General features: G+C 46.0%; 1 protein-coding gene and 1 non-coding gene across 3 annotated transcripts in view; one reads left to right on the top strand and one right to left on the bottom strand.

Annotated features, from left to right (window-relative positions):
- Positions 1 to 1,822: 1,822 nt before the first annotated feature.
- The window catches only part of DHTKD1 (dehydrogenase E1 and transketolase domain containing 1), a 57,446-nt gene continuing 34,397 nt past the window's right edge, over positions 1,823 to 24,871 (bottom strand). Inside the window, exons 11-17 of one of the 2 annotated variants that reach the window (XM_030941462.1) lie at positions 21,511 to 21,661; positions 19,921 to 20,027; positions 15,201 to 15,365; positions 11,115 to 11,197; positions 9,988 to 10,157; positions 6,568 to 6,653; positions 1,823 to 1,904 (exon numbers count right to left, since the gene is read on the bottom strand). In XM_030941462.1, coding sequence (XP_030797322.1) covers positions 1,839 to 1,904; positions 6,568 to 6,653; positions 9,988 to 10,157; positions 11,115 to 11,197; positions 15,201 to 15,365; positions 19,921 to 20,027; positions 21,511 to 21,661 — 828 coding nt within the window. In that variant the 3' untranslated portion in view covers positions 1,823 to 1,838. Of the gene's footprint in view, positions 1,905 to 4,225; positions 4,659 to 6,567; positions 6,654 to 9,987; positions 10,158 to 11,114; positions 11,198 to 15,200; positions 15,366 to 19,920; positions 20,028 to 21,510; positions 21,662 to 24,871 lie in introns of those variants that run through there. The other variant, XM_010366571.2, reaches the window with a different exon arrangement.
- LOC115900505 lies at positions 12,185 to 12,286 on the top strand. The gene has a single exon (XR_004060189.1). It is a non-coding gene; the product is annotated as a U6 spliceosomal RNA (small nuclear RNA).

Genomic DNA, 24,871 nt, shown 5'->3' with positions numbered 1-24,871 from the left:
GGAGTGCAGTGGCCAGATCTCAGCTCACTGCAAGCTCCGCCTCCCGGGTTCACGCCATTCTCCTGCCTCAGCCTCCCGAGTAGCTGGGACTACAGGCGCCCGCCACCTCGCCCGGCTAGTTTTTGTATTTTTAGTAGAGACGGGGTTTCACCGTGTTAGCCAGGATGGTCTCGATCTCCTGACCTCGTGATCCGCCCGTCTCGGCCTCCCAAAGTGCTGGGATTACAGGCTTGAGCCACCGCGCCCGGCCGAGAATCTCTTGATCTAGAAAGGCGGAGGTTGCAGTGAGCCGGGATTGTGCCACTGCCCTCCAACCTGGGCCACAGAGCGAGATTTGGTCTCAAAAGAAAAAAAGAAAAACTTAGCAATTTTATATTTGTATCTTATTTATATATGTTATTTATATCTATCTATGCCATTTTCATGTTCAATGAGGAACAAACCGTAAAATGGGTATTCAAGAAGTAGAAACAGTAGCAACCATGGGAAAATTTTAGTTTTGTCTGAAATGGAAAATTATTCTTAGTAAAATAAAAAATGTTTTAGTAAGAATAGTAAGAACTATTTTGCTTAGCTTTTCCATGTCTTGCACACACATGCTATTTGGGAAAAATACCCTGAAGCTTAGACATCTTTAGTCTGACTGTATTACCTTTGAAATTTTATTATTTTTTAAAAATTCCTTGGTTGAGAATAAAAATGGTATCCCTTTTACACTTTTTTTTTTTTTTGAGATGGAGTCTTGCTCTGTTGCCCATGCTCGAGTAGTTCAAGTGATTTTCCTGCCTCAGCCTCTCAGGTAGCTGGGACTACAAGCACGCACGACGACGCTCAGCTGATCTTTGCATTTTTAGTAGAAACAGGCTTTCAAACCAGGCTGGTCTTGAACTCCTGACCTTACGTGATCTGCCCAACTTGGCCTCCCAAAGTGCTGGGATTACAAGCATGGGCCACCGTGCCTGGCCTACTGAATTTTTAAAGGAAAAGAAGTCATGAGTATTTGATTTGGAATTCCTTAAATGGTCCCTCCCTGCAAGGGAATGTAAAATGCTGATCCATGTTGCAGTAGCAATTGAGAGTAGAAAGGTCAAGACAACAGAAGACACATTTCATGGCTCAAGTTAGAGAAGACATAAAAAGAAACCATGAACAGGCTGTGAGGTGTAAAATTAGAAATTTGGAGAGATCCACTGGTCACGGTGGCTCGTGCTTGTAATCCCAGCACTTTGGGAGGCTGAGGTGGGCGGATCATGATGTCAGGAGAAGGAGGCCATCCTGGCTAACACAGTGAAACCCCTTCTCTACTAAAAATACAAAAAACTAGCTGTGGCACGTGCCTGTAGTCCCAACTACTCAGGAGGCTGAAGCAGGAAAATCTTTTGAACCCAAGAGGCGGAGGTTGCAGTGAGCCGAGATCGCACCCCTCCAGCCTGGGCGACAAAGCGAGACTCCATCTCAAAAAAAAAAGGTTAGTTTAGGGCTCTCCAAATTTCTTTCTTTTTCTTTTCTTTCTTTCTTTTTTTTTTTTTTTTTGAGACAGAGTCCTTCTCTGTCACCCAGGCTGGAGTGCAGTGGTATGATCTCGGCTCACTGCAACCTCCACCTCCTGGGATCAAGCAATTTTCCTGCCTCAGCCTCCGGTGTAGCTGGGATTACAGGCATGCACCACTATGCCCTGCTAATTTTTATATTTTTAGTAAGAGATGGGGTTTGGCCATGTTGGCCAGGCTGGTCTTGAACGCCTGACCTAAGGTGATGCACCCGTCTTGGCCTCCCACAGTGCTGTGATTACAGGTGTGAGCCACCATGCCCAGCCTAAACTAACCTTTTACAGAGATCTAATCTTCCATCTCATTTTTGTGCATAGACTTTTGAAATCTTTTCATTGAAGAAATCCAGGAGCCCTGAGGGAAGAAAATGACAACGTGCTTTTATTTTTTTTCTTGTTAAAAAAATACAACATTGGTAATCGTTTTCATTAAATAGACCTTTGTGATTTTACTGATTTACATGAGTGGTGCTAAATTACATGATTTATAAGGCTTGACACAGGAAGGATGCACTGAGGTATATGGGAAGAAGAGGGATATGAACACTAGAGAAATGTTAAATCAATAACTAAGGCACACTTTCGGATGTGAATCATAAATCTACCACTGTGGCGAGAACAGCCTATACGCACGTGGATTCTGAAAGACGTGATCAGTTGCTGGTAAAAGTGGAGAAGGCCTGGGCTTCTGCCAGTCCCCTGGTACTTCCCACACCACTTCAGAGAAAAAGCGTCATGACACAAGAACAGTAGACGGCAGAGGCCCCCAGCACTGAGTCAGGGGAAGCTACATGGTTTGCTGTTTAGTTATGCTTCTAGTACTTGGTTTAATTTCACAGTGAGGGAGTTGGTTAGTGATCTCTAAGAAATCCCCAAGCACCTGGTGTTGGGAAGGTCCCTCAAATAAAGAGGTGTTCTTTTCTTTTCTTTTTTGTCTCTCTGTCTCTCTCTCTTATTTATTTTTTGAGACGGAGTCTTGCTCTGTCACCCAGGCTGAAGAGCAGTGGCAGGATCTCAGCTCACTGCAACCTCCACCTCCTGGGTTCAAGCGATTCTCCTGCTTCAGCCTCCCGAGTAGCTGGGATTACAGGCACGCACCACCATGCCCAACTAATTTTTGTATTTTTAGTAGAGACAGGGTTTCGCTATGTTTTGTCAGGCTGGTCTCGAACTCCCAACCTCAGGTGATCCACCCACCTCAGCCTCCCAAAGTGCTGAGATTACAGGCGTGAGCTGCAGTGCCCTGGCCAGGAAATGTTCTTTAAGCACCACAAATAAACATACTGTACCAGGGACTTGTAGGGGCAAGACTGATTAACCAGGGGCTGAAATCCCTGTATCAGAAACCCAAGACAGTTAAAAATAGTAAAATATCACTGTAAGAACAATTCGAAGAAAAACAAGTTTACGGCAAAACAGACGACAAATCAATTTCAGCATAACTAAAACTCCTTAATTTAAAAATACAGTACTAGAAGATCATCCACCCAGGGATTTGTATTTAGTAGGACCTAGATTTGCTAGTGTTGGGGAGACACTTCATACAGTGGCTGGAAGGCAGCACCACAGATTATATAAAATGAAAATATTAGTACTGCCACAGGACTTTAAAAAAGGAGGGGGAGGCCGGGCGCGGTGGCTCAAGCCTGTAATCCCAGCACTTTGGGAGGCCGAGACGGGTGGATCACAAAGTCAGGAGATCGAGACCATCCTGGCTAACATGGTGAAACCCCGTCTCTACTAAAAAATACAAAAAAACTGGCCGGGCGAGGTGGCGGGCGCCTGTAGTCCCAGCTACTCAGGAGGCTGAGGCAGGAGAATGGCGTAAACCCGGGAGGCAGAGCTTGCAGTGAGCAGAGATCTAGCCACTGCACTCCAGCCTGGGCGACAGAGCGAGACTCTGTCTCAAAAAAAAAAAAAAAAAAGAAAAGGAGGGGGAAAATTAAAATTAATGGAAGTGACATGCATCAAACAAATCAAGAGGTAGTGTTGAGGTCATCTCCATGAAGCTGTAAACTCAGAAGTGTTTCCTGGTCACATGTGGTCAATTAGGGTCAAGTCTGAAATCATCTAGATAATTACCTAGTTTTCCAGCTCATTCAGAGCTAAAATTCATAACACTATCATACTTTCCTTTGATTTTCTGAGATGGAGTCTTGCTGTGTCGCCCAGGCTGGAGTACAGTGGTACCATCTCAGCTCACTGCAACCTCTGCCTCCCAGGTTCAAGCAATTCTCCTGCCTCAGCCTCTGGAATAGCTGAGACTACAGGCACGCACCACCACCCCCAACTAATTTTTGTATTTTTAGTAGAAACGGGGTTTCACCATGTTGGCCAGGCTGGTCTTGAACTCCTGACCTTAGGTGATCCAGCAGCCTAGGCCTCCCAAAGTGCTGGGATTACAGGTGTGAGCCACCGCACCCGGCCATCACACTTCCTCTTTTGGTTACTGTTTTTCTTTTGTTGTTTTCCTAGTTCTACCATCACACTTTCAAGGATAAATTTGCCAGTTGCATTCACATGCTCATAACCAGTTCCCCTGATTATTCCACCTATTCCAGGTTAAATCATGTATATCAATCCCAACATCTTAGAGGAATACAGTCTTTTCATGTTACCCAAGAGAGGGGGAGAGAGAGTGGAGGAAGGAGGCCTCTTTTAATGATCCTTTTTTTTTGAGATGCAGTCTTGCTCTGTCACCCAGGCTGGAGAGCAATGGTATGATCCTGGCTCACTGCAACCTCCGCCTCCCAGGTTCAAGTGATTCTCCTGCCTCAGCCTCCCAAGAAGCTGGGATCACAGGTGCCCACCACCACACCAAGCTATTTTTTGTATTTTTAGTACAGGTAGGGTTTCACTGTGTTGGTCAGGCTGGTCTTGAACTCCTGATCTCAGGTGATCCACCGGCTTGGCCTCCCAAAGTGCTGGGATTACAGGCGTGAGCCACCATGCCCGGCCTTAATGGCCATTTTCTTAAAGAGAAACAGTGTTTCTTCAAAAGTCATCATTAAGCGAAGGTCTTGGCGAGGATATCTTCATGCTGGTGCAAGTGAACTGTGCCAATTCCTACAGCGGGTACTGGCAAAGGGGGCCGGCCCACCAGACGGAGCTGTAAGTGCAGCAGAGAATAAATAAAATGCCATTTTGATGAGCTCAGAGCTCTGCTTAGTTCCAACAAGACGGTGCATGTATTTCTTTTAGTTTGTTTAACCATAAATCACCTCTTTCAAATAATGAGTTACACAGAACAGATTAGAGGGACCGGGCTCCGTGTCTCAATGCCTGTAATCCCAGCGCTTTGGGAGGCCGAGGTGGGTGTATCACTTGAGGCCAGGAGTTTGAGATCAGCTGGCCAACATGAAAAAAACCTCGTCTCTACTAAAAATACAAAAATTTGCCAGGCGTGGTGGTCTGCGCCTGTAATCCCAGCTACTCGGGAGGTTGAGGCACGAGAATCACTTGAACCCCAGAAGCAGAGGTTGCAGTGAGCTGAGATTGCGCCACTGCACTCCAGCCTAAGCAAGAGAGCCAGACTTTGTCTCAAAAAAAAAAAAAATAGATTGGAGGCAAATATGTCACCACTAACAACTAATGGAATGCTAGGCAAGATAAGGTAACACAAGTTCTTGAATTTGTGCTATTCTTTTTTGTTTGTTTGTTTTGAGACGAAGTTTTGCTCTTTGTTACCCAGGCTGGAGTACAGTGGCGTGATCTCAGCTCACGGCAACCTCTGCCTCCTGGGCTCAAGAGATTCGCCTGCCTCAGCCTTCCGAGTGGCTGGGACTACAGGCGTGCATCACCACGCCCAGCTGATTTTTGTATTTTTAGTAGAGATGGGATTTTACCATGTTGGCTAGGCTGGTCTCGAACTCCTGACCTCAGGTGATCAGCCCACCTCAGCCTCACAAAGTGCTTGGAGTACAGGTGTAAGGCACCATGCCCAGCCTCAGGTATTTATTTACAGCAATGGGAGAACAAAGTAACACAAGGAGCCTAGAATGAGCGTTATTGGGCATATCCAGTCCCACACTGTAAAACAAGCCTGCTAGTCCTCTGCCTTGTCCAAGGCTTGGATAAGACATGCTAAGGAGGGTAGTGGGGCAGGGAGCCGAAAGGTAATAAGGGCTTTTACTTTTTTGAGTATAACCACCTTTTTTTCTTTTTTTTTGAGATGGAATCTCCCTCTGTTACCAGGCTGGAATCTCGGCTCACTGCAACCTCGACCTCCCAAGTTCCAGTGATTCTCCTGCCTCAGCCTCCTGAGTAGCTGGGACTACAGGCCACCACACCCAGCTAATGTTTGTATTTTTAGTAGAGATGGGGTTTCACCATGTTGGTCAGGATGGTCTCAATCTCCTGACCTCATGATCCGCCTGCCTCGGCCTCCCAAAGTGCTAGGATTACAGGCGTGGGCCACCACGCCAGGCTGAGTATAACCACTTTTTAAAATGTGATTTTAATATTTTGATGACCAAAATGTTATGCAGCAAAACAAAAAAGAGAAGAAAAGAAACATGTAGGCTGGGCACGGTGGCTTGTGCCTGTAATCCCAGCACTTTGAGGGGCCGAGGCGGGCGGATCAGGTCAGGAGATGGAGACCATCCTGGCTAATAGGGTGAAACCCCGTCTCTACTAAAAATGCAAAAAAATTAAAAAATCAGCCAGGCATGATGGTGGGCACCTGTAATCCCAGCTACTGAGGGGGCTGAGGCGGGAGAATGGCATGAACCTGGGAGGTAGAGTTTGCAGTGAGCAAAGATTGCACCACTGCACTCCAGCCTGTGAGACAGAGTGAGACTCTGTCTAAAAAGAAAGAAAGAGAAAGAAAGAGAGAGAGAGAGAAAGGGAAGGAAGGACGGACGGAAGGACGGACGGAAGGAAGGAAGGAAGGAAGGAAGGAAGGAAGGAAGGAAGGAAGGAAGGAAGGAAGGAAGGAAGGAAGGAAGGAAGGAAGGAAGGAAAAAGAAAGACAGACAAACAACAAGCACACAAGACACTACCAGAGAAAACGTGATTACCTTGCAGGCCAGCTGCTTTTCAAACCTTGGAGAAACAAACGACCATGGACCCATGTTCTGAGGTTCCTCCTGACTCCAAATATGATCTATGAGAGAAGAAATTCACTTCAGCACCTCAAATAGACACATGCAGACGGTCCCCAATTTACTATGATTCTACCTACACTGCTGTTTTCAACTTTACAATGGTGTGAAAGGGATTCACATTCACGAGCAACTGTACTTCAAGTACCCGTACAACAACTGTGTTTTTCACTGTTGGTACAGTATTCAATAAATTATTTGAGATACTCAACACTTCATTATAAAATGTAATCAATTTTGTGTTAAGTGATTGTGCCCAACTGTAAGCTAATGTGAGTGCTCTGAGTGTGTTTAAGGCAGGCTAGGCTAAGCTGTGTTTTGTAGGTTAGGTGTATTCAATGGAATTTTTTTAAGTTCTGGGGTACATGTGCAGGATGTGCAGGTTTGTTACATAGATACATGTGTGTCATGGTGGCTTGCTACACAGATCATCCCATCACCTAGGTATTAACCCAGCATCCATTAGCTATTCTTCCTGATGCTCTCCTTCCTCCCCCGCGACCCTCGGACAGGCCCCACTGTGTGTTGTTCCCTTCCCTTGTGTCCATGTGTTTTCATCATTCAGCTCCCGCTTATAAGGGAGAACACGCGGTATTTGGTTTTTTGATCCTGTGTTAGTTTGCTGAGGACAATGGCCTCCAACTCCATCCCTGTCCCTGCAAAAGACATGATCTCATTCCTTTTTAAGGATGCATAGTATTCCCTGGTGTGTATGTACCACATTTTCATGGTCTTTTTTTTTTTTTGAAACGGAGTCTGGCATCCAGGCTGGAGTGCAGTGGCGCAATCTCAGCTCACTGCCACCTCTGTCTCCCAGGTTCAAGCGATTCTCCTGCCTCAGCCTCCCAAGCAGCTGGGACTACAGGTATGCACCACCACACTCGGCTAATTTTTGTATTTTTAGTAGAGACGGGGTTTCTGACCTACTGTTGGTGACCCTGGTCTGAAACTCCCAACCTCAGGTGATCCACCCACCTTGGCCTCCCAAAGTGCTGGGATTACAGGAGTGAGCCACTGCGCCTGGCCTGCATTTTCAATTTAACAGTATTTTCCACTTACGATGCATTTATTGAGATGTAGCCGCCTCGTAAGTTGCAGAGCATCCGTAAACCAAAACAGGAAGGGGATTATCTAGAGATATGTTTAGAGAGATTTTTCTCTATATATTCAAATTCAATTAAATATATGCTTTTCCAATATGGCATAGTGTTGCTTGTCTCTTTTTCTCCTGGCAAATACAGTCATGTATCCACCATCTCAATCATGACACAGAACAGTTCTATCAACCCCCAGAATTTCCTCATCCTGACCTTTTGTAGTCAACTCCAGCTCCCACCCCCACCGCTGAAAATCACCAATCTTTTCTCTATCGCTACAGTTGTTTCTTTTCCATAATGTCATAGCAATGAATCAGGCAGCCTTGGGGCTTCTGGAACTGTTATAAGCATTTGTGATTGATCCATGTTGTTAGGCACAGCGAAGTTTCACTCCTTTCCATTGCTGAGTAGCACGTTATATGGATGTGCCACTAATTGTTTATTCATTCACTGGTTGAAGGACATTTTGGTTGTTTCCAGTTTGGGGCAATTAGGAATAAAGCTGCTATAAACACTTGCCCACAGATGTTTCTGTAAACCTGTTTATTATTATTTTTTGAGACAGGGTCTCATTTTATCACCCAGTCTGGAGTGCAGTGGCGTAATCTCAGCTCACTGCAGCCTCAACTTCCCAGGCTCAAGTGATCCTCCCACCTCAACGTCCTAGATAGCTAGGACTACAGGCACATGCCAGCACACCTGGCTAATTTTTCTATTTGGTTTTTAGAAAAGAGGATTTGCCATGTTGCCCAGGCTGGTCCTGAACTCCTAAGCTCAAGTGATCCACCTGCCTCGGCCTCCCAAAGTGATGGCACAGGCATGAGCCACTGTGCCTGGGCTATTTTTTCTTTTGTAATTAAAAACAATTTTTTGAGAGAGTGGGTCTCACTCTGTCACCCAGGCTGGAGTGCAGTGGTACGATCACAGCTTACTGCAGACTTGAACTGCTGGGTTCAAGCAATCTTCCCATCTCAACCTCTCGAGTAGGCTAAAACTATAGGCATGTGCTACAATGCCTAGCTAGTTTATTTTATTTTTTGTAGAGACAGGGTCTTGCTATATTGCTCAGCTGGTCTCCAACTCCTGGCCTTAAGTGATCCTTCTGCCTCCACCTCCCAAAGTGCTGAGACTACAAACGCGAGCCACCATGCCTAGGCTGTGAATGTGTTTTTACTTCTCTTGAGTGAATACCTATGAGTAAGACTGCTGGGGCATATGGTAACTCGGTGTTTAACTTTGTAAGAAACATACTTTTCTCCAAGGTGGCTGCAACAGCTTGCATCCACCAGCAGCAAGTGAGGGTTCCAGTGGCTCTGCTCCTCATCAACACTTCATAGCATGAGTCTGTTGTTCTGTTTTAGTTTTAACCATTCTAATAGGTGTGTGGCCATACCTCATTTTGGATTAATTTTCATTTATTTTAACATGAATAATAATGAGCATCTTTTGAAGTGCTTATTTGCCATCCAGTTCTTTGGAGAAGTGCCTACTCAAAGTTTTTGCACATTTTGAAAAACTGAATTGTTTTCTTTGGGTTTGTTTGTTTTGTTTTTTTGAAATGGAATCTCACTCTGTCACCCAGGCTGGAGTGCAGTGGCACAGTCTTGGCTCACTGCAAGCTCCCCCTCCTGAGTTCAAGCGACTTTCCAGCCTCAGCCTCTGGAGTAGCTGGGATTACAGGCGCCGCCACCACGCCCGGCTTTTTTATGTATTATTAGTAGAGATGGGGCTTTTCCATGTTGGCCAGACTGGTCTTGAACTCCTGACCTCAAGTGATCTGCCCACCTTGGCCTCCCAAAGTGCTGGGATTACAGGCATGAGCCACTGTGCCAGGCCTTTGTTTTGTTTGTTTTTTGGAGACAGGGTCTTACTCTGTAGGCCAGGCTGGAGTGCAGTGGCACAATCCGGGGTCACTGAAGCCTCCGTCTCCCAGGCTCAAGCGATTCTCCCACCTCAGCCACCCAAGTAGCTGGGACTACAGGCACCACCACGCCCAGCTAATTTTTATATTTTTAGTAAAAATAGGGTTTTGCCATGTTGGGCAGGCTGGTCCCAAACTCCTAACCTCAAGTGATCTGCCTGCCTTGGCCTGCCAAAGTGATGGGATTACAGGTGTGAGCCACTGCACCCGGCTGAGATTCAATTTTCTAATAACCCCACTACCTCTTTTCATTTGAAAGAGTTGAAATGGGTTTCAGGTATCTGAACATCAAAACCCCAAATGAAAACAATCCCTTACCTTTAACATGTTTGTATTTGCTCATCTCTTGCTGTAAAGAATCCAATGGGAAGGGGCAGAGTTCCTCTACGCGGATGATGGCAAAGTCATGCCTCTTGGGCCCGAGAGATTCTCTTTGCTTCAGCAGGGAGTAGTAATGTTTGCCAGAGCAGAACACGAGGGTCTTAACCCTGTTGGACAGAAAAGGAACAGCAGGTGGGGGGAAATTTTTTTAAAGTAAGAATTATGTCAGAAGAGGCCAGGCGCAGTGGCTTACACCTGTAATCTCAGCACTTTGGGAGGCTGAGGTGGGCAGATCATGAGGTCAGGAGATCGAGACCATCCTGGCTAACACGGTGAAACCCTTTCTCTACTAAGAATACAAAAAAATTAGCCGGGCGTAGTGGTGGACACCTGTAGTCCCAGCTACCTGGGAGGCTGAGGCAGGAGAATGGTGTGAACCCAGGAGGCGGAGCTTGCAGTGAGCTGAGATTGTGCCACTGCACTCCAGCCTGGGCGACAGAGCGAGACTCCGTCTTAAAAAAAAGAATGATGTCAGAAGGGGAGACAGTGCAGATTTAAAGGCCTCATGAACAAGGTGGTGGGGGTCTCTGCAGCTGGGTTTAGTCATAGGCTATTCCTAGAGATCCTTCTTCAGCAACACGTGCCTCCAAAGTCCACTTTCCAACCCACACTTAACTCCTACTCCACTGACTTAAAGGAGTTATATTAGGATACGGGAGGCCAGGCATGGTGGCTCACGCCTGTAATCCCAGCACTTCGGGAGGCTGAGGTGGGTGGATAACCTGAGGTCAGGAGTTCAAAACCGGCCTGGCCAACATGGTGAAACCCCATGTCTACTAAAAATACAAAAATTAGCAGGGTGTGGTGGTGGGTGCCTGTAATCCCACCTACTTGGGAAGCTGAGGCAGGAGAATCACTTGAATCCGGGAGGCAGAGGTTGCAGAAAGCCGAGATCATGCCACTGTACTCCAGCCTGGGCAATACAGCCAGACTCAGTCTCATAAATAAATAAATAAAAATAGGAGAGGGGAGATCTGCGTCACCTGTCATCTCTTCATGTGAACTACTTTTCCCATTAATTGAAATTCTGCCACAGAGTATGAAAACAGAGATACAGATCTTACTTTTCTGGATCCACAGATGAATCACCAATGACCGGGTTAAATGTTGTACCTGGTGCCATTTCTTGAAGAGTTGACACGGCTGCCTACAAGGGAGAAGAGGCCACACATCCAGCAAGCAACAGAAAGAGGTGATGCTGCCACTTACAAGGGTTGCTACCAAACATGAGTGCCAAAGTTCCAGCCTAGCACTGCAAGGAAACACATGTACTAATAGATACAACACCTTACCAAAAAATATCAGTTCTGTATACTTCAGAGTAAAACTATGTTTCTGAGGTTACATAAGATAGCCTTTTGGAATCTTAACACTTGGGGAGGCCAAGGCAGGAGGAACACTTGAGGCCAGGAGTTCAAGACCAGCCTGGGCAACACAGTGAGACTCCTTTCACACTCCCTACTCCACCATCCTCACTGGTGCCCTGCCTCTATTTAAAAAAAAAACAACAACAAAAACAGGCCAGATGTGGTGGCTCATGCCGGTAATCCCAGCACTTTGGGAAGCCAAGGTGGGCAGATCACCTGAGGTCAGGAGTTCGAGACCAGCCTGGCCAACATGGTGAAATCCCATCTCTACAAAAATACAAAAATTAGCCAGGCATGATGATGGCTGTCTGTAATCCCAGCTACTCAGGAAGCTGAGGTGGGAGGATGGCTTGAGCTTGGAAGGCAGAAGTTGCAATAAGCCATGATCACGCCACTGCACTCCAGCCTGGGTGACAGAGCCAGACCTTGTCTCAAAAAAAAAAAAAGAAAAGAAAAAGACTAGGTGCAGTGGCTCATGCCTATAATACCAGCACTTTGAGAGGCAGAGGCAGACAGATTTCCTGACATCAGGAGTTCAAGACCAGCCTGGCCAACATGGTGAAACTCAGTCTCTACTAAAAGTATAAAAGTTAGCCAGGTGTGGTGGCGTGCTCCTGTAATCCCAGCTACTCGGGAAGGTAAGACAGGAGAATTGCTTGAACGTGGGAGCCGGAGGTTGCAGTGAGCCAAGGTCGCACCATTGCACTACAGCCTGGGTAATGAGAAACTCCATCTCAAGAAAAAAAAAAGTAAAAAGATTGCCTTTTGTGCTCATTTTGGCAGCACGTATACTAAAATTAGAACACTACAGAGAAGATTAGCATGGCCCCTGCACAAGGATGACAATACAAATTGAAAAATAAATTTAAAAAAAGATTACCTTTTACCTGGTGCCAAGATATAATTTAAAGAATCAGGCTGGACGTGGTGGCTCATGCCTGTAATCCCAGCACTTTGGGAGGCCAAGGCAGGCATATCGCTTGAAGCCAGGAGTTTGAGACCAGCCTGGCCCACATAGTGAAACCTCGTCTCTATTACAAATACAAAAATGAGCCAGGTGTGGTGGCACACACCTGTAATCCCAGCTACTTGGGAGGCTGAAGCAGGAGAATCGCTTGAACCCAGGAAACGGAGGTTGCAGTGAACTGAGATCATGCCATTGCACTCCAGCCTGGGTGACAGAGCAAAACTCTATCTCAAAAAAAAAAAAAAAAAAAAAAAAAAATGCTGGGTGTGGTGGCACATACCTGTAGTCCCAGCTATGCCAGAGGCTGAGGCCTTGCTTGAACTCAGGAGGCAGAGGTTGCAGCGAGCGAAGATTATGCTGCTGCATGCCAGCCTGGGTGACAAAGTGAGACTGTCTCAAAAGAAAAAGAAAAAGAAAAAAAAGAGCCCCCTCAGAAAAATGGTGCTAAAGGCATTGCATTAACTCTTCCTAAATGTTCAGTGATGCTTCCAGGCTGATGAGGTCACCTCAAAACATATAAGATTGTTTGCGAAACACTGGGTGAGAAGGAACCAATAGACCACTATAAGTGAACTAGAAATGAACAACTGCTATTGGTGAGACGGCTGAAATCCATTTCCTGGCTATTGACTAGATACTGACTCCCAGGGCCAGGCTGGGGTGAGTCAAGTAGGTACCTAGTGCAAAAAGTTTAAGGAGGCACTGATTTTAGGGCTGTGAAAATATCGCCCCTCAGAAAGAGTACCTCCCTACTCCCCTCTGAATGCTAAAAACTGCTTAAAACAACGAGGCCAGGCATAGTGGCTCACACCTATAATCCCAGCATTTTGGGAAGCCGAGTCAGCCCAATCACTTGAGGCAAGGAGTTACAGAACAGCTTGGCCAACATGGTGAAACTCTACTAAAAATACAAAAATTAGCTGAGCATGGTGGTGCAAGCCTATAATCCCAGCAACTCGGGAGGCTGAGGCAGGAGAATTGCTTGAGCCTGGGAGGCATAGTTTGCAGTGAGCGGAGATCACGCTCTGCACTCCAGCCTGGGTGACAGAGCGACACTCTGTCTCAAAAAACCAACCAACCAACCAACCAACCAACATTGTAAGACTTGCAGTTTTTCTTCAGTACCCATCAATTCCAAATATACACTCTTGAACCTTGGCGAACAGCACAAAATATTCTTGAACAGCTGAATTCTAAATGTCTTATTTCACCTCAGCAGTCATATCCAAATAAATGTAAAAATTTTAATACTCCCGGCTGGGCACGGTGGCTCATGCCTGTAATCCCAGCACTTTGGGAGGGCGAGGCAGGCAGATCACCTGAGGCCAGCAGTTCGAGACCACCTGGTCCAACACATTGAAACCCCATCTCTACTAAAAATACAAAAATTAGCTGGGCGTGGTGGTGACTGTCTATAATCCCAGCTACTCAGGAGGCTGAGGCAGGAGAATTACTTGAACCTGGGAGCTGGAGGTTGCAGTGAGCCGAAATAGTGCCACTGCAATCCAGCCTGGGCAACAGAGCCAGATTCTGTCTCAAAAAAAACAAAATAAAATAAAACAACAACAAATTTAATACTAATTCTAATTAAAACTCTTATATGAACCTGAAAAAATTATAGCAGATAGGATAAATATATGCTTAGTAGTATTTATTATTTTGAACATTTCCATTTGAAAACCAGCATATTTTTGTGATTTGAAAAACATAATGCATACTTAACACATAAATAGGTAAACCTAAGTATGTGTTAAATGATGAAATAATAAATTTCACGCCACTGCACCCCAGCCTGTGCAACAGTGCAAGACTCCATCTCAAAAAGAAAAAAAAAAAAAAAAGACAAATAATACCATTCATTTTCAACAAAATACTTTGAATTCCCAAATTGCTGCTATCAACAAAAATAGTGCTTAGACCATTTGGACTTTAAAACTTTTTTTCTTTTCTTTTTCAGACAAGGTCTTGCTGTGTTGCCCAGGCTGGAGTGTAGTGGCCTGGTCCTACCTCACTGCAGCCTTAAACTCCAGGGCTCAAGAGATGCTCCCATCTCAGCCTCCTGAGTAGCTGAGAGCACAGGTGTGAGCCACCAAACCAGCTAATTATTTTTTTTTTTTTTTTTTTTTTAAGAGATGCGGTCTTACAATGTTGCCCAGGCTGCTCTCAAACTCCTGGGCTCAAGTGATCCTCTTGCTGAGGCCTCCCAAAGTCCTGGCATGAGCCACCGTGCCCCGCCTAATAGCCTAAAAGCTTGTGTAAATATTATTTCTGCTCAGGAGGACACTAGTGTAACATCTGCTATCCCTGTCCTTCATTATGATTGACAGAAAACCTACCTATCTTTCCAGGTAGTCTTAAAAGGCTGTTTAAAAAATGAAAGCAGGCCGGGTGTGGTAGCTCACGCCTGTAATCCCAGTACTTTGGGAGGCCAAGGCGGGCGGATCACCTAAGGTCAAGAGTTAGAAACCTGTCTGGCCAACATGGCGAAACCCTGTCTCTACTAAAAATACAAAAATTAGCTGGGGGTGGTGGTGCGCACCTATAATCTCAGCTACTTGGGAGGCTGAGGCAGGAGAATCGCTTAAACCCAGGAGTCAGAGGTTGCAATGGGCCGAGATTGCACCATTGCACTCCAGCCTGAGTAACAGAGTGCGACTCTGTCTCAAAAAACAAAAAAAAATGAAGGTAGCAAAGTCAGTTGAAACTAAAAAGGTGTTTCTGTAATTTAAATATAATTAGATATGGAAAACAGAGAAAAATGGAGTGCAAAAAATGACAAAAGGAGGAAGGCTTATTCGCCAGCTTCTTCTACTTACTGGGAGCCTGAGTAACATCTTAGGGGAAGCAACAATGAGTGGTTTTCTGAAGTTCCGGACCATTTGTCTTCTAAGCAAGTGGAAATACTGTGCAGGAGTTGTTGGATGAACCACAAACATGTTCACAGTGTCTCCGTCCACTCCCTCTTCCGCACTGTCACACATCTGGGAGAGAAGTGGCAAGAAAAGAGAAGAACGTTCAGATCATCTATTTCAGTCGTAGTGACAATGGGCCAGCCAAAGGGAAACACAGGTGTTCTCGATTACAGCAGAAAAGCTATTGCCCAACATTACAGAAAAATACCAGCAGGTGCATTAATGAACGGTGAGGTATTAACCAAAGGAGAGCTCTGATGGCTTTCTCCACTGGCCCAATTCTGTGTCATCTAACACAACTGTTTCCAAACACAGCTAGACAGCAACAATCATCTGGAAAGAACTTTTTTTTAAAAAAAAAAATACATATTCTGATTACTACAGGGTTAAGATAGGGGAAGGAAGCCCTGTCAGAATCTCACTTTCCTAATGTAATAAACAAAATGATGGTCGGTGTGTGTGTCTGCGTGTGTGTGTGTGTGTGTGTGTGTGTATTTTAAGACAAAAACAAAATCAAAAGCAGCTCATAGAAAGGTTGAAAAATTCAGCGTAAGGAAGTTAAATCTCAGAAGATCCTGGTGGGACAGAAAGCTGAGGCATAACTCCTAACCCTACCCCAAAGGCAGTGAAAGGAAAGAAAGTTGACAAAATCTGGACAATTCTTGTTGTTGTTGTTGTTACAGAGTCTCGCTCTCTTGCCCAGGCTGGAGTTCAGTGGCACAATCACAGCATACTGTAACCTCAAACTCTGGACTCAAGCAATCCTCCCACCAGAACCTCCCAAGTAGCTGGGACTACATGTGCCTGCTACCACACCTGACTAATTTTAAAATTTTTGTAGAGATGGGGTCTCGTTATGATGCCCAGGCTGGTTTCAAACTCCTGGGTTCAAGCGATCCTCCCGCCTCAGCTACCCAAACTGCTGGGATTACAGGCATGAGCCACGGTGCCTGGCCTCAATCATGATAATCTTCTTTTTGCATATACCCTTGATTCCTTCGACCCTTCACTCCAACCCATAAACCTAGTTAATCCCCACTTTCTGCCTGTTCCATGTCTGCAGAGAATGTAGCTGGAGACAACACAAAATCACACCAATGGTCTTTAGAATCCTGACCAAGAATCTCAGGTGGGGCCTTAATGACCTTAGACTCTTAAACTCTATTTCCCTAATTCACTCAGTCTCCTTCTTTCCCAGGTGACTAATTCACACCTTTAAACTCAGGACCTCCTCGTCCATCACCATTCTCAGCTAATGACCTCAGAGCATGTCCTCAGACCATCTACACACACATTCTCACCTGCACCCATCTTCTCTGCCTTCCATTTACTGCCACCAACCATGCTCCTGTCTAAAGCTAATTTAAGCCATCATGTACTAGAGCCTACCCCATCTTAACCATGCAAGGAAATCATTCAGTTATTCTGCCCTCACCCCTACATCACCATTCTCTTCTTCTCTACTGGATCATGCCTGTCACCAAACAGACCTTTTCCTACCTTTAACACAAAACAAAGGCCTGGCGCGGTGGCCCACACCTGAAATCCTAGCACTTTGGGAAGCCAAGGAGGGAGTATCACATGAGGTCAGGGGTTCAAGAGCAGCCTGGCCAACACGGTGAAACCCTGTCTCTACTAAAAATACAAAACTTAGCTGGGCATCATGGTGCACGCCTGTAATCCCAGGTACTCGGGAGGCTGAGGCAGGAGAATTGCTTGAACCTGGGAGACAGAGGATGCAGAGAGGTAAGACTGCACCACTGCACTCCAGCCTGGGTGACAGAGCAAGATGCCATCTCAGAAAGAAAACAAAACACAAAAAGAACTCTTGATACAAATTTCCCCAGCAGCTATTGTCTCATTTTCTTATTCTATTTACAGCAATACTCCTCAAAAGATTTAAGTTGACTTTCCTCCCTTTTATTTTTTCTTTCTTTTGAGACAGGGTCTGGCTGTCTTGCCCAGGCTGGAATACAGTGGCGAAACCTCAGCTCACTACAACCTCTGCCTCCCGGGGTCAAGTGATCCTCCCACCTCAGCCTCCCAAGTAGCTGGGATTACAGGCATGCACCACCCACCCAGCTAATTTTTTTAGTTTTATTTTTAGCAGAGATGGGGTCTCACCATGTTGCCCAGGCTAGTCTCAAACTCCTGAGCAAGTGATCCCCCCACCCTGGCCTCCAAAGTGCTGGGATTACAGGCGTGAGCCACCACGCTAGGCCAACTTTCCTCCTTGAATAAGTTCTGGAGATCTACTGTACAGGATGGTGACTGCAGTTAACGTATTCTATACCTGAAAATTGCCAAGAGGATAGATTTTAAATGTTCTCTTCCCAAAAAATGGTGAGTATGTGAGGTGATGGGTCTGTTAATTGCTTGATTCAATCATTTCACAATGTATACCTGCATCAAAACATCACATTTTATACCATTAATATATACAATTTTATATTTGTCCATTAAAAATTTTAAATAAATACACTTTCCTTTCTCTAGCATCAGGAATCAGGGGTGCCCAATCTTTTGGCTTCCCTGAGCCACACTGGAAGAAGAAGAATCGTCTTGGGCCACACATAAAATACACTAACAATGGCTAATAAGGTACAAAAACAAAAAATCACAAATAATGTTTTAAGAAAGTTTACGAATTTGTATTGGGCCACATTCAAAGCTGTTCTGAGCCGCATGTGGTCCATGGACACAGGTTGGACAGGTTGCTCTAGATGGTCCTTAGTATGTCCCAGACAGACTTTTATTCCTACCACTCCATCAAAACCGCAGTCATCAACCATCAAATGGACTCCTGATTTCTAAATCCAGTGGTTCATTCTTACGCCTCATCTATTTATTATTTGTATATTTTTAGTAGAGACAGGGTCTCACTGTGTTGCCCAGGCTGGTCTCACACTCCTGGGTTCAAGCGATCCTCCCACCTCGGCCTCTCAGAGTGCTGGGATTACTTCACTCCTCATCTTAATTGACATTGACACTCCCTCTTCTTTGATATGTTTCCTTCGCTTGCTTTCTAAGATCTTCCTCCCACCTCACTGGTTGCTTCTTCTTCATCTCACTTATTTTTCTTCTCTGCATCCTCTGAGGTTAGACTGTCCCAGGGTCCAGAGCTCAGGCACCTTCTCTCTTCCACTGTGCTTACTGCTTTGATGACTTCATCCAGATTCATGACTGTCAATGTCATCTAGTGGCCGATGACTCCGAAACTGTATCCCGCACCTACTCATTTCCTCTATTTCTTCAAAAACTAGTAGTTTTGTATTTCACACGTCATTCTTTAGTTTATCTACCATTACTCTAATCTCTTTTTAAATAAAATTCTTGATGTCATCATTAATGTAACCACCCATCTATGTGTTGTTCTATCTACCTATCAAGATATCATCTATTTATACATTTTAGCTGCACACATGCCAAAATCACTAACGATATGCATGCTGAAGTACTTGGGGTGACATGTATTGATATCTCTATTTATTTATTATTTATTTATTTATTTATTTATTTATTTAATTTTTTGAGACAGAGTCTTTGTTCTCCAGGCTGGAGTGCCATGGCGTGATCTTGGCTCACTGCAACCTCTGCCTCCTGGGTTCAAGCGATTCTCCTGCTTCAGGTTCCTCAGTAGCTTGGATTACAGACATGAGCCACCACACCTGGCTAATTTTTGTATTTTTAGTAAAGATGGGGTTTCACCATGTTAGCCACCTGCCTTGGTCTCCCAAAGTGCTGGGATTACAGGTGTGAGCCACTGTGCCCGGCTGATATCTCCATTTATTTTGAAATGAATCAAAAAATAAGATGGATTGAAGGATACCAGAAAGACAGATGAATAGATATGTGACAAAACAAGTGTAATAAAAAATAATGGTGAATTCTAGGGAGTGGGTATATGAGTATTCACAGTAAATTCTTTTCAACTTTTCTGTATATCTGAAAGCCTTCATAATAAACCATAAGGAAGTAACATGCAAAAAGAGACATTTGTAATGATTCACACCAAACGAGGACACTGGCTATTTCTGGGAGGATATTTCAAATGTTTTCATAACCAGCCAGGGTTGGTGGCTCGCGCCTGTAATCCCAACACCTTGGGAGGCTGAGGCGGGCGTATCACTTGAGGCCAGGAGTTTCAGACCAGCCTGGCCAACGTGGAAGAACACCAATCTCTACTAAACACACAAAAATTAGCCGGGCATGGTGGCATATGACTGTGGTCCCAGCTACTTGGAGGCTGAGGCAGGAGAAGCGCTTTAACCCAAGGGGCAGAGGCTGCAATAAGCCGAGATCGTACCACTGTATACCAGCCTGGGCAACAGAGGGAGACCCCATCTCAAAAAAAAAAAAAAAAAGGTCTCTAAGAGATTCTGATAATCAGCCTGGTATAAGAACTGCTGATCCTGGCACAAGAAAACTTTAATTGCCATAAAACCGTGATACTATTATACCTGAGACATTATGTTTCCGAAGAAAATTGACATTGCATCAAATCTGTTTCACTCAAATACTGAGCTATCTTACAGTTAGGTGGGCGTTAAGCTACCCGCAGGAGGTAGAAAAGCTCTAGGAAGCAGGACAGTGATTGTTTGACTCCAGAAGACATCGCCCTTACCTGCAGGAAACGCTCTATTCGACAGGATGAGTGGTCTGGCCCAGCCCCATCGTAGCCGTGTGGAAGGAGGATGACGATGCCACTTTGGAGGAGCCACTTGGCCTCTCCTGGAAAAGCACCATGTGGGGAGAGAAGAGCTCTGTGAAGCGGGGACAAAGTGGCCTCACGTGACTCAGCTGGGGAAATCAATGTTAGTTTTCTGCCTGACCCCCTAAAACTGCTTTTATTACATGCACTTTCTAGAACTATTATGCTATACTTAGGGAAATGTCCATTTCGTTAAATGAAAACCTATCATGGGCTGGGCATGGTGACTCACACCTGTAATCCCAGCACTTTGGGGGGCTGAGGCGGATGGATCACTTGAGGTCAGGAGTTCGAGACCAGACTGGCCAACATGGTGAAACCCCATCTCTTCTTAAAATACAAAAATTAGGCCGGGCACGGTGGCTCAAGCCTGTAATCCCAGCACTTTGGGAGGCCGAGACGGGCGGATCACGAGGTCAGGAGATCGAGACCATCCTGGCTAACATGGTGAAACCCCGTCTCTACTAAAAATACAAAAAACTAGCCGGGCGACGTGGCGGGCGCCTGTAGTCCCAGCTACTTCAGAGGCTGAGGCAGGAGAATGGCGTAAACCCAGGAGGCGGAGCTTGCAGTGAGCTGAGATCCGGCCACTGCACTCCAGCCCGGGCGACAGAGCAAGACTCCGTCTCAAAAAAAAAAAAAAAAAAAAAAAAAAATTTAGCCAGGTGTAGTGGTGCACGTCTGTAGTCCCAGCTACTCATGAGGCTGAGGTGGGAGAATCACTCGACCCCGGGAGGTAGAGGTTGCAGTGAGCTGAGATCGTGCCACTGCACACCAGCCTAGGGGACAGAGTGAGACTCTGTCTCAAAAAAGAAAATCATAACCTATCACGGCACAGGCCCTGGGCTTTTACGAGTGGAAGACAAACTCAAAGGGGAACGTTCCCAGCTTCCTGGACAGCACATGCCACCCCGATATCACTGCAGGCACCACTCTTACAAGAATGGGCAGCTCCCACCTTTCTCACAGCCCGGCTGACAACACAGGCCACTGTCTTTAAACAGGGGTGGTGGGCACGACAGAACAGTCTCTGGACAAGTCAGAAGTCCAGGCTCCTCAGGCACTTTTCTTTCTCCCAGTGAAAATGTTACAGAGAAGCATAACTATCGGAAAGATTGGGCATCCCTGGAAAATGGGATTCAGGGTCTGGGGAGAGACTCAGACGTTTATTTCAATTCCTTCTAATTTTTACAGGGAGCAGGTACTGCTTTGGAAGCTTTCAGACACTGGAGCGGGTTTTCATGGCCCTACTGACTCCTGGGCATAGGCGCTGGGTGGCACCAGTGCTCCTGCTGACAGACAGCTTGGGTGTCTGTCCTAGTAACACATGAACCTGACAGTGGCCACACTCCCGTCATAACAGAGTGGCCCCAACTCCCTGGAGGTGCCGCTGCACAGGGGAGTCTCACAGGCAGCAGCGGCCCCTTTTCATTCATTTATCCCCATGAGGCTGGGGCCACGCGGGGATCCCCACCTGTACCCACCTTATACACTGACACCAACCTCCAGAGATGAATGTGTCAAAGATGATCTGGGCACCATTGAAGAAATCGCCAAACTGTGCCTCCCACAGGGGCAGTAACTTTGGGCTCTCAATGCTCATCCCGTATTCGAATCCCAAGACGGCCTCTTCTGACAGGGGGCTGTTGCTGACCTAATCCCAGGGAAGAGAAGGAAACGCTGGCATGCGAGGGCAACGGCAGAGCACTGGGTTCCTGGGAACTTATCAAAGGGAGGTGGTGCGGAGAGGGAGCCTTGCTCTCATTCATCACCACATTCTTTTTGTTTGTTTGTTTTTGTTTTTTGAGATGGAGTTTCGCTTTTGATGCCCAGGCTGGAGTGCAATGGCTCCATCTCGGCTCACTGCAACCTCCGCCTCCCAGGTTCAAGCGATTCTCCTGCCTCAGCCTCCTGAGTAGCTGGGATTACAGGTGCCCACCACCACGCCTGGTTAATTTTTGTATTTTTAGTAGAGACAGGATTTCAGCATGTTGACCAGGCTGGTCTCAAACTGCTGAGCTCAGGTGATCCACCCACCTCGGCCCCCCAAAGTGCTGGGGTTACAGGCATGAGCCACCGCGCCCGGCCTCATCACCACATTCTTTTGAGAAGAGATTTGCTGCTCGGTGTCAGGGATGCAGATGAGAAAAGTTGGGACAAAGAGAGGAAAAGATAAAAGAGGCCACCAGAGGCCGGGCACGGTGGCTCAAGCCTGTAATCCCAGCACTTTGGGAGGCCGAGACGGGCGGATCACGAGGTCAGGAGATCGAGACCATCCTGGCTAATACGGTGAAACCCCGTCTCTACTAAAAAAAAAATACAAAAAACTAGCCGGGCGACGAGGCGGGCGCCTGTAGTCCCAGCTACTCGGGAGGCTGAGACAGGAGAATGGCGTGAACCCGGGAGGAGGAGCTTGCAGTGAGCTGAGAGCTGGCCACTGCACTCCAGCCTGGGCGGCAGAGCAAGACTCCGTCTCAAAAAAAAAAAAAAAAAAAAAAAAGAGGCCACCAGAATATGGGGATTACAGAGTTTCTTCAAGGATAAGCACGTATACTTCTCAGATGACCCTCCTCTGGAGCTGAGTATACAACTGTGTCTTACAAGGTTTTCAAAATCCTGTGGCCAGGCGTGGTGGCCTCCCAGCAATTTGGGAGGCCGAGATGGGAGGATCGCTTGAGCACAGGAGTTTGAGACCAACCTGGGCAACATGGCAAAACCCTGTCTACAAAAAGCAGACAAAAACTAGCTGGGCATGGTGGCACATACCTGTAGTCCCAACTACTTGGGAGGCTGAGGTGGGAGGATCACTTGAGCCCAGGAGGGTGAAACTACAGTGAGCTCTAATCGCACCACTGCACTGCAGCCTGCGTGACACAGTGAGACCCTGCCTCAAAAAAAAAAAAAAGAAAAAAAAATTGTCATGAAACAAAGTGAGGAAAGTTAAAAAATAAAGGCCTACCTTTGGTTAAAATCATTATTCTCACATCATATTTGCATGGTAAATCAAAAGAACCATCATGATATGTTAACATTTAAAAAAGCAGAATATAAATTATATCTCTGAGAAGGTTAAAAAGACATGACAATTAAATGCAATACATAATCCCAGCACTTTGGGAGGTCAAGGCAACTGAGGTCAGGAGTTCGAGACCAGCCTGGCCAACATGGTGAAACCCAGTCTCTACAAAAAATACAAAAATTAGCTGGGCGTGGTGGTGCAGGCCTGTAGTCCCAGCTACTCAAGAGGCTGAGGTGGAAGGATTGCTTGAACCTGTGAGGTGGAGGTTGCATTGAGCCGAAATTGTGCCACCGCACTCCAGCCTGGGCAACAGAGTGAGACTCTGCCTCAAAAAAAAAAAAAAAAGAAAAAGAAAAAAGCTGATCTTGGTTTGAGAAATACATGGTAGTCATGTCTGTGTTAATTTCCTGATTTTGGTGTGTTATGATGGAGAAGGATGTCCCTGTTTGTGGAAATACACACTAGGGGGCACCAGGATGGCAACCTGCTCTCAAATGGTTCAAGATGGAAAAGAGGAGGTAGGAGGATCACTTGGACACAGAAGGTCGAGGCTGCAGCGAGCTGTGATTGCATCACTACACTCCAGCCTGAGTGACAGAGCGAGATCCTGTCTCAAAAGAAAAAAAAAATGAGAAAAAGTTCCTTACTGTATACAACATTTTGGTAATTTTGTGTTTCTTTCAAAATTTTTTTTTTTTTTTTTTTTGAGACGGAGTCTCGCTCTGCTGCCCAGGCTGGAGTGCAGTGGCCGGATCTCAGCTCACTGCAAGCTCCGCCTCCCGGGTTCACGCCATTCTCCTGCCTCAGCCTCCCAAGTAGCTGGGACTACAGGCGCCCGCCACGTCGCCCGGCTAGTTTTTTGTATTTTTAGTAGAGACGGGGTTTCACCATGTTAGCCAGGATGGTCTCGATCTCCTGACCTCGTGATCCGCCCGTCTCGGCCTCCCAAAGTGCTGGGATTACAGGCTTGAGCCACCGCGCCCGGCCTCTTTCAAATTTTAAAAAAACATATGTTTAAGTCACATCTTTATAGAATATCATTTTGGAATAAAAAGGAAGGATGGGCAGAGTGTGGTGGCTCACGCCTATAATCTCAGCACTTTGGGAGGCTGAGATGGGCAGATCACTTGAGGTCAGAAGTTTGAGATCAGCCTGGCCAATGTGGCAAGGCACAGTCTCTGCTACAAATATAAAAATTAGCAGGACCTGGTGGCACACACCTGCAGTCCCAGCTACTCAGGAGGCTGAGGTGGGAGAACCACTTTAACCTAAAAAGCTGAGGTTGCAGTGAGCCGAGACTGTGCCACTGCACTCCAGCCTGGGTGACAGAGCAAGACTTGGTCTCAAAAAAAAAAAAGATGAACTGATACATGCTACATGCATGGATGGACCTTGAAAACATGATGCCCAGTCAAAGAAGCCAGTCACAAAAGGCCACATGTTATACCATCCTATTTACATGAAACATCCAAAATAGGCAGATCAATAGAAACAAGTCGATGAGTAGTGTCCAGGGGCTGGAGGGAGGAAGAAGTGGGCAGTGACTGCTAATGGGCATGCGCTTTCTTTCTAGGGCAATGAAAATGGTCTAAAATTAGATAGGGGTGATGATTACACAACTCTGAATAGACTACAAACTGCTCAAGTGTACACACTGAGAGGTTGAATTTTATGAGTTATAGCTCAATAAAGCTTTTATTTAAAAAAAATAAAAATCCTCTAGGCTGGGCACGGCGGCTCACGCCTATAATCCCAGCACTTTGGGAGGCCAAGGCAGGAGGATTGCTTGAGGCCAGGAATTCAAGATGACACTGGCCATCACAGTGAGACCCCATCTCTACAAAA

This window comes from Rhinopithecus roxellana, chromosome 11 (genome assembly GCF_007565055.1).
Source record: "Rhinopithecus roxellana isolate Shanxi Qingling chromosome 11, ASM756505v1, whole genome shotgun sequence".
NCBI classification, from domain to species: Eukaryota; Metazoa; Chordata; class Mammalia; order Primates; family Cercopithecidae; genus Rhinopithecus; species Rhinopithecus roxellana.
Note: the sequence above shows the minus strand (reverse complement) of the source record. Positions and strands in the feature narration are given on the sequence as shown.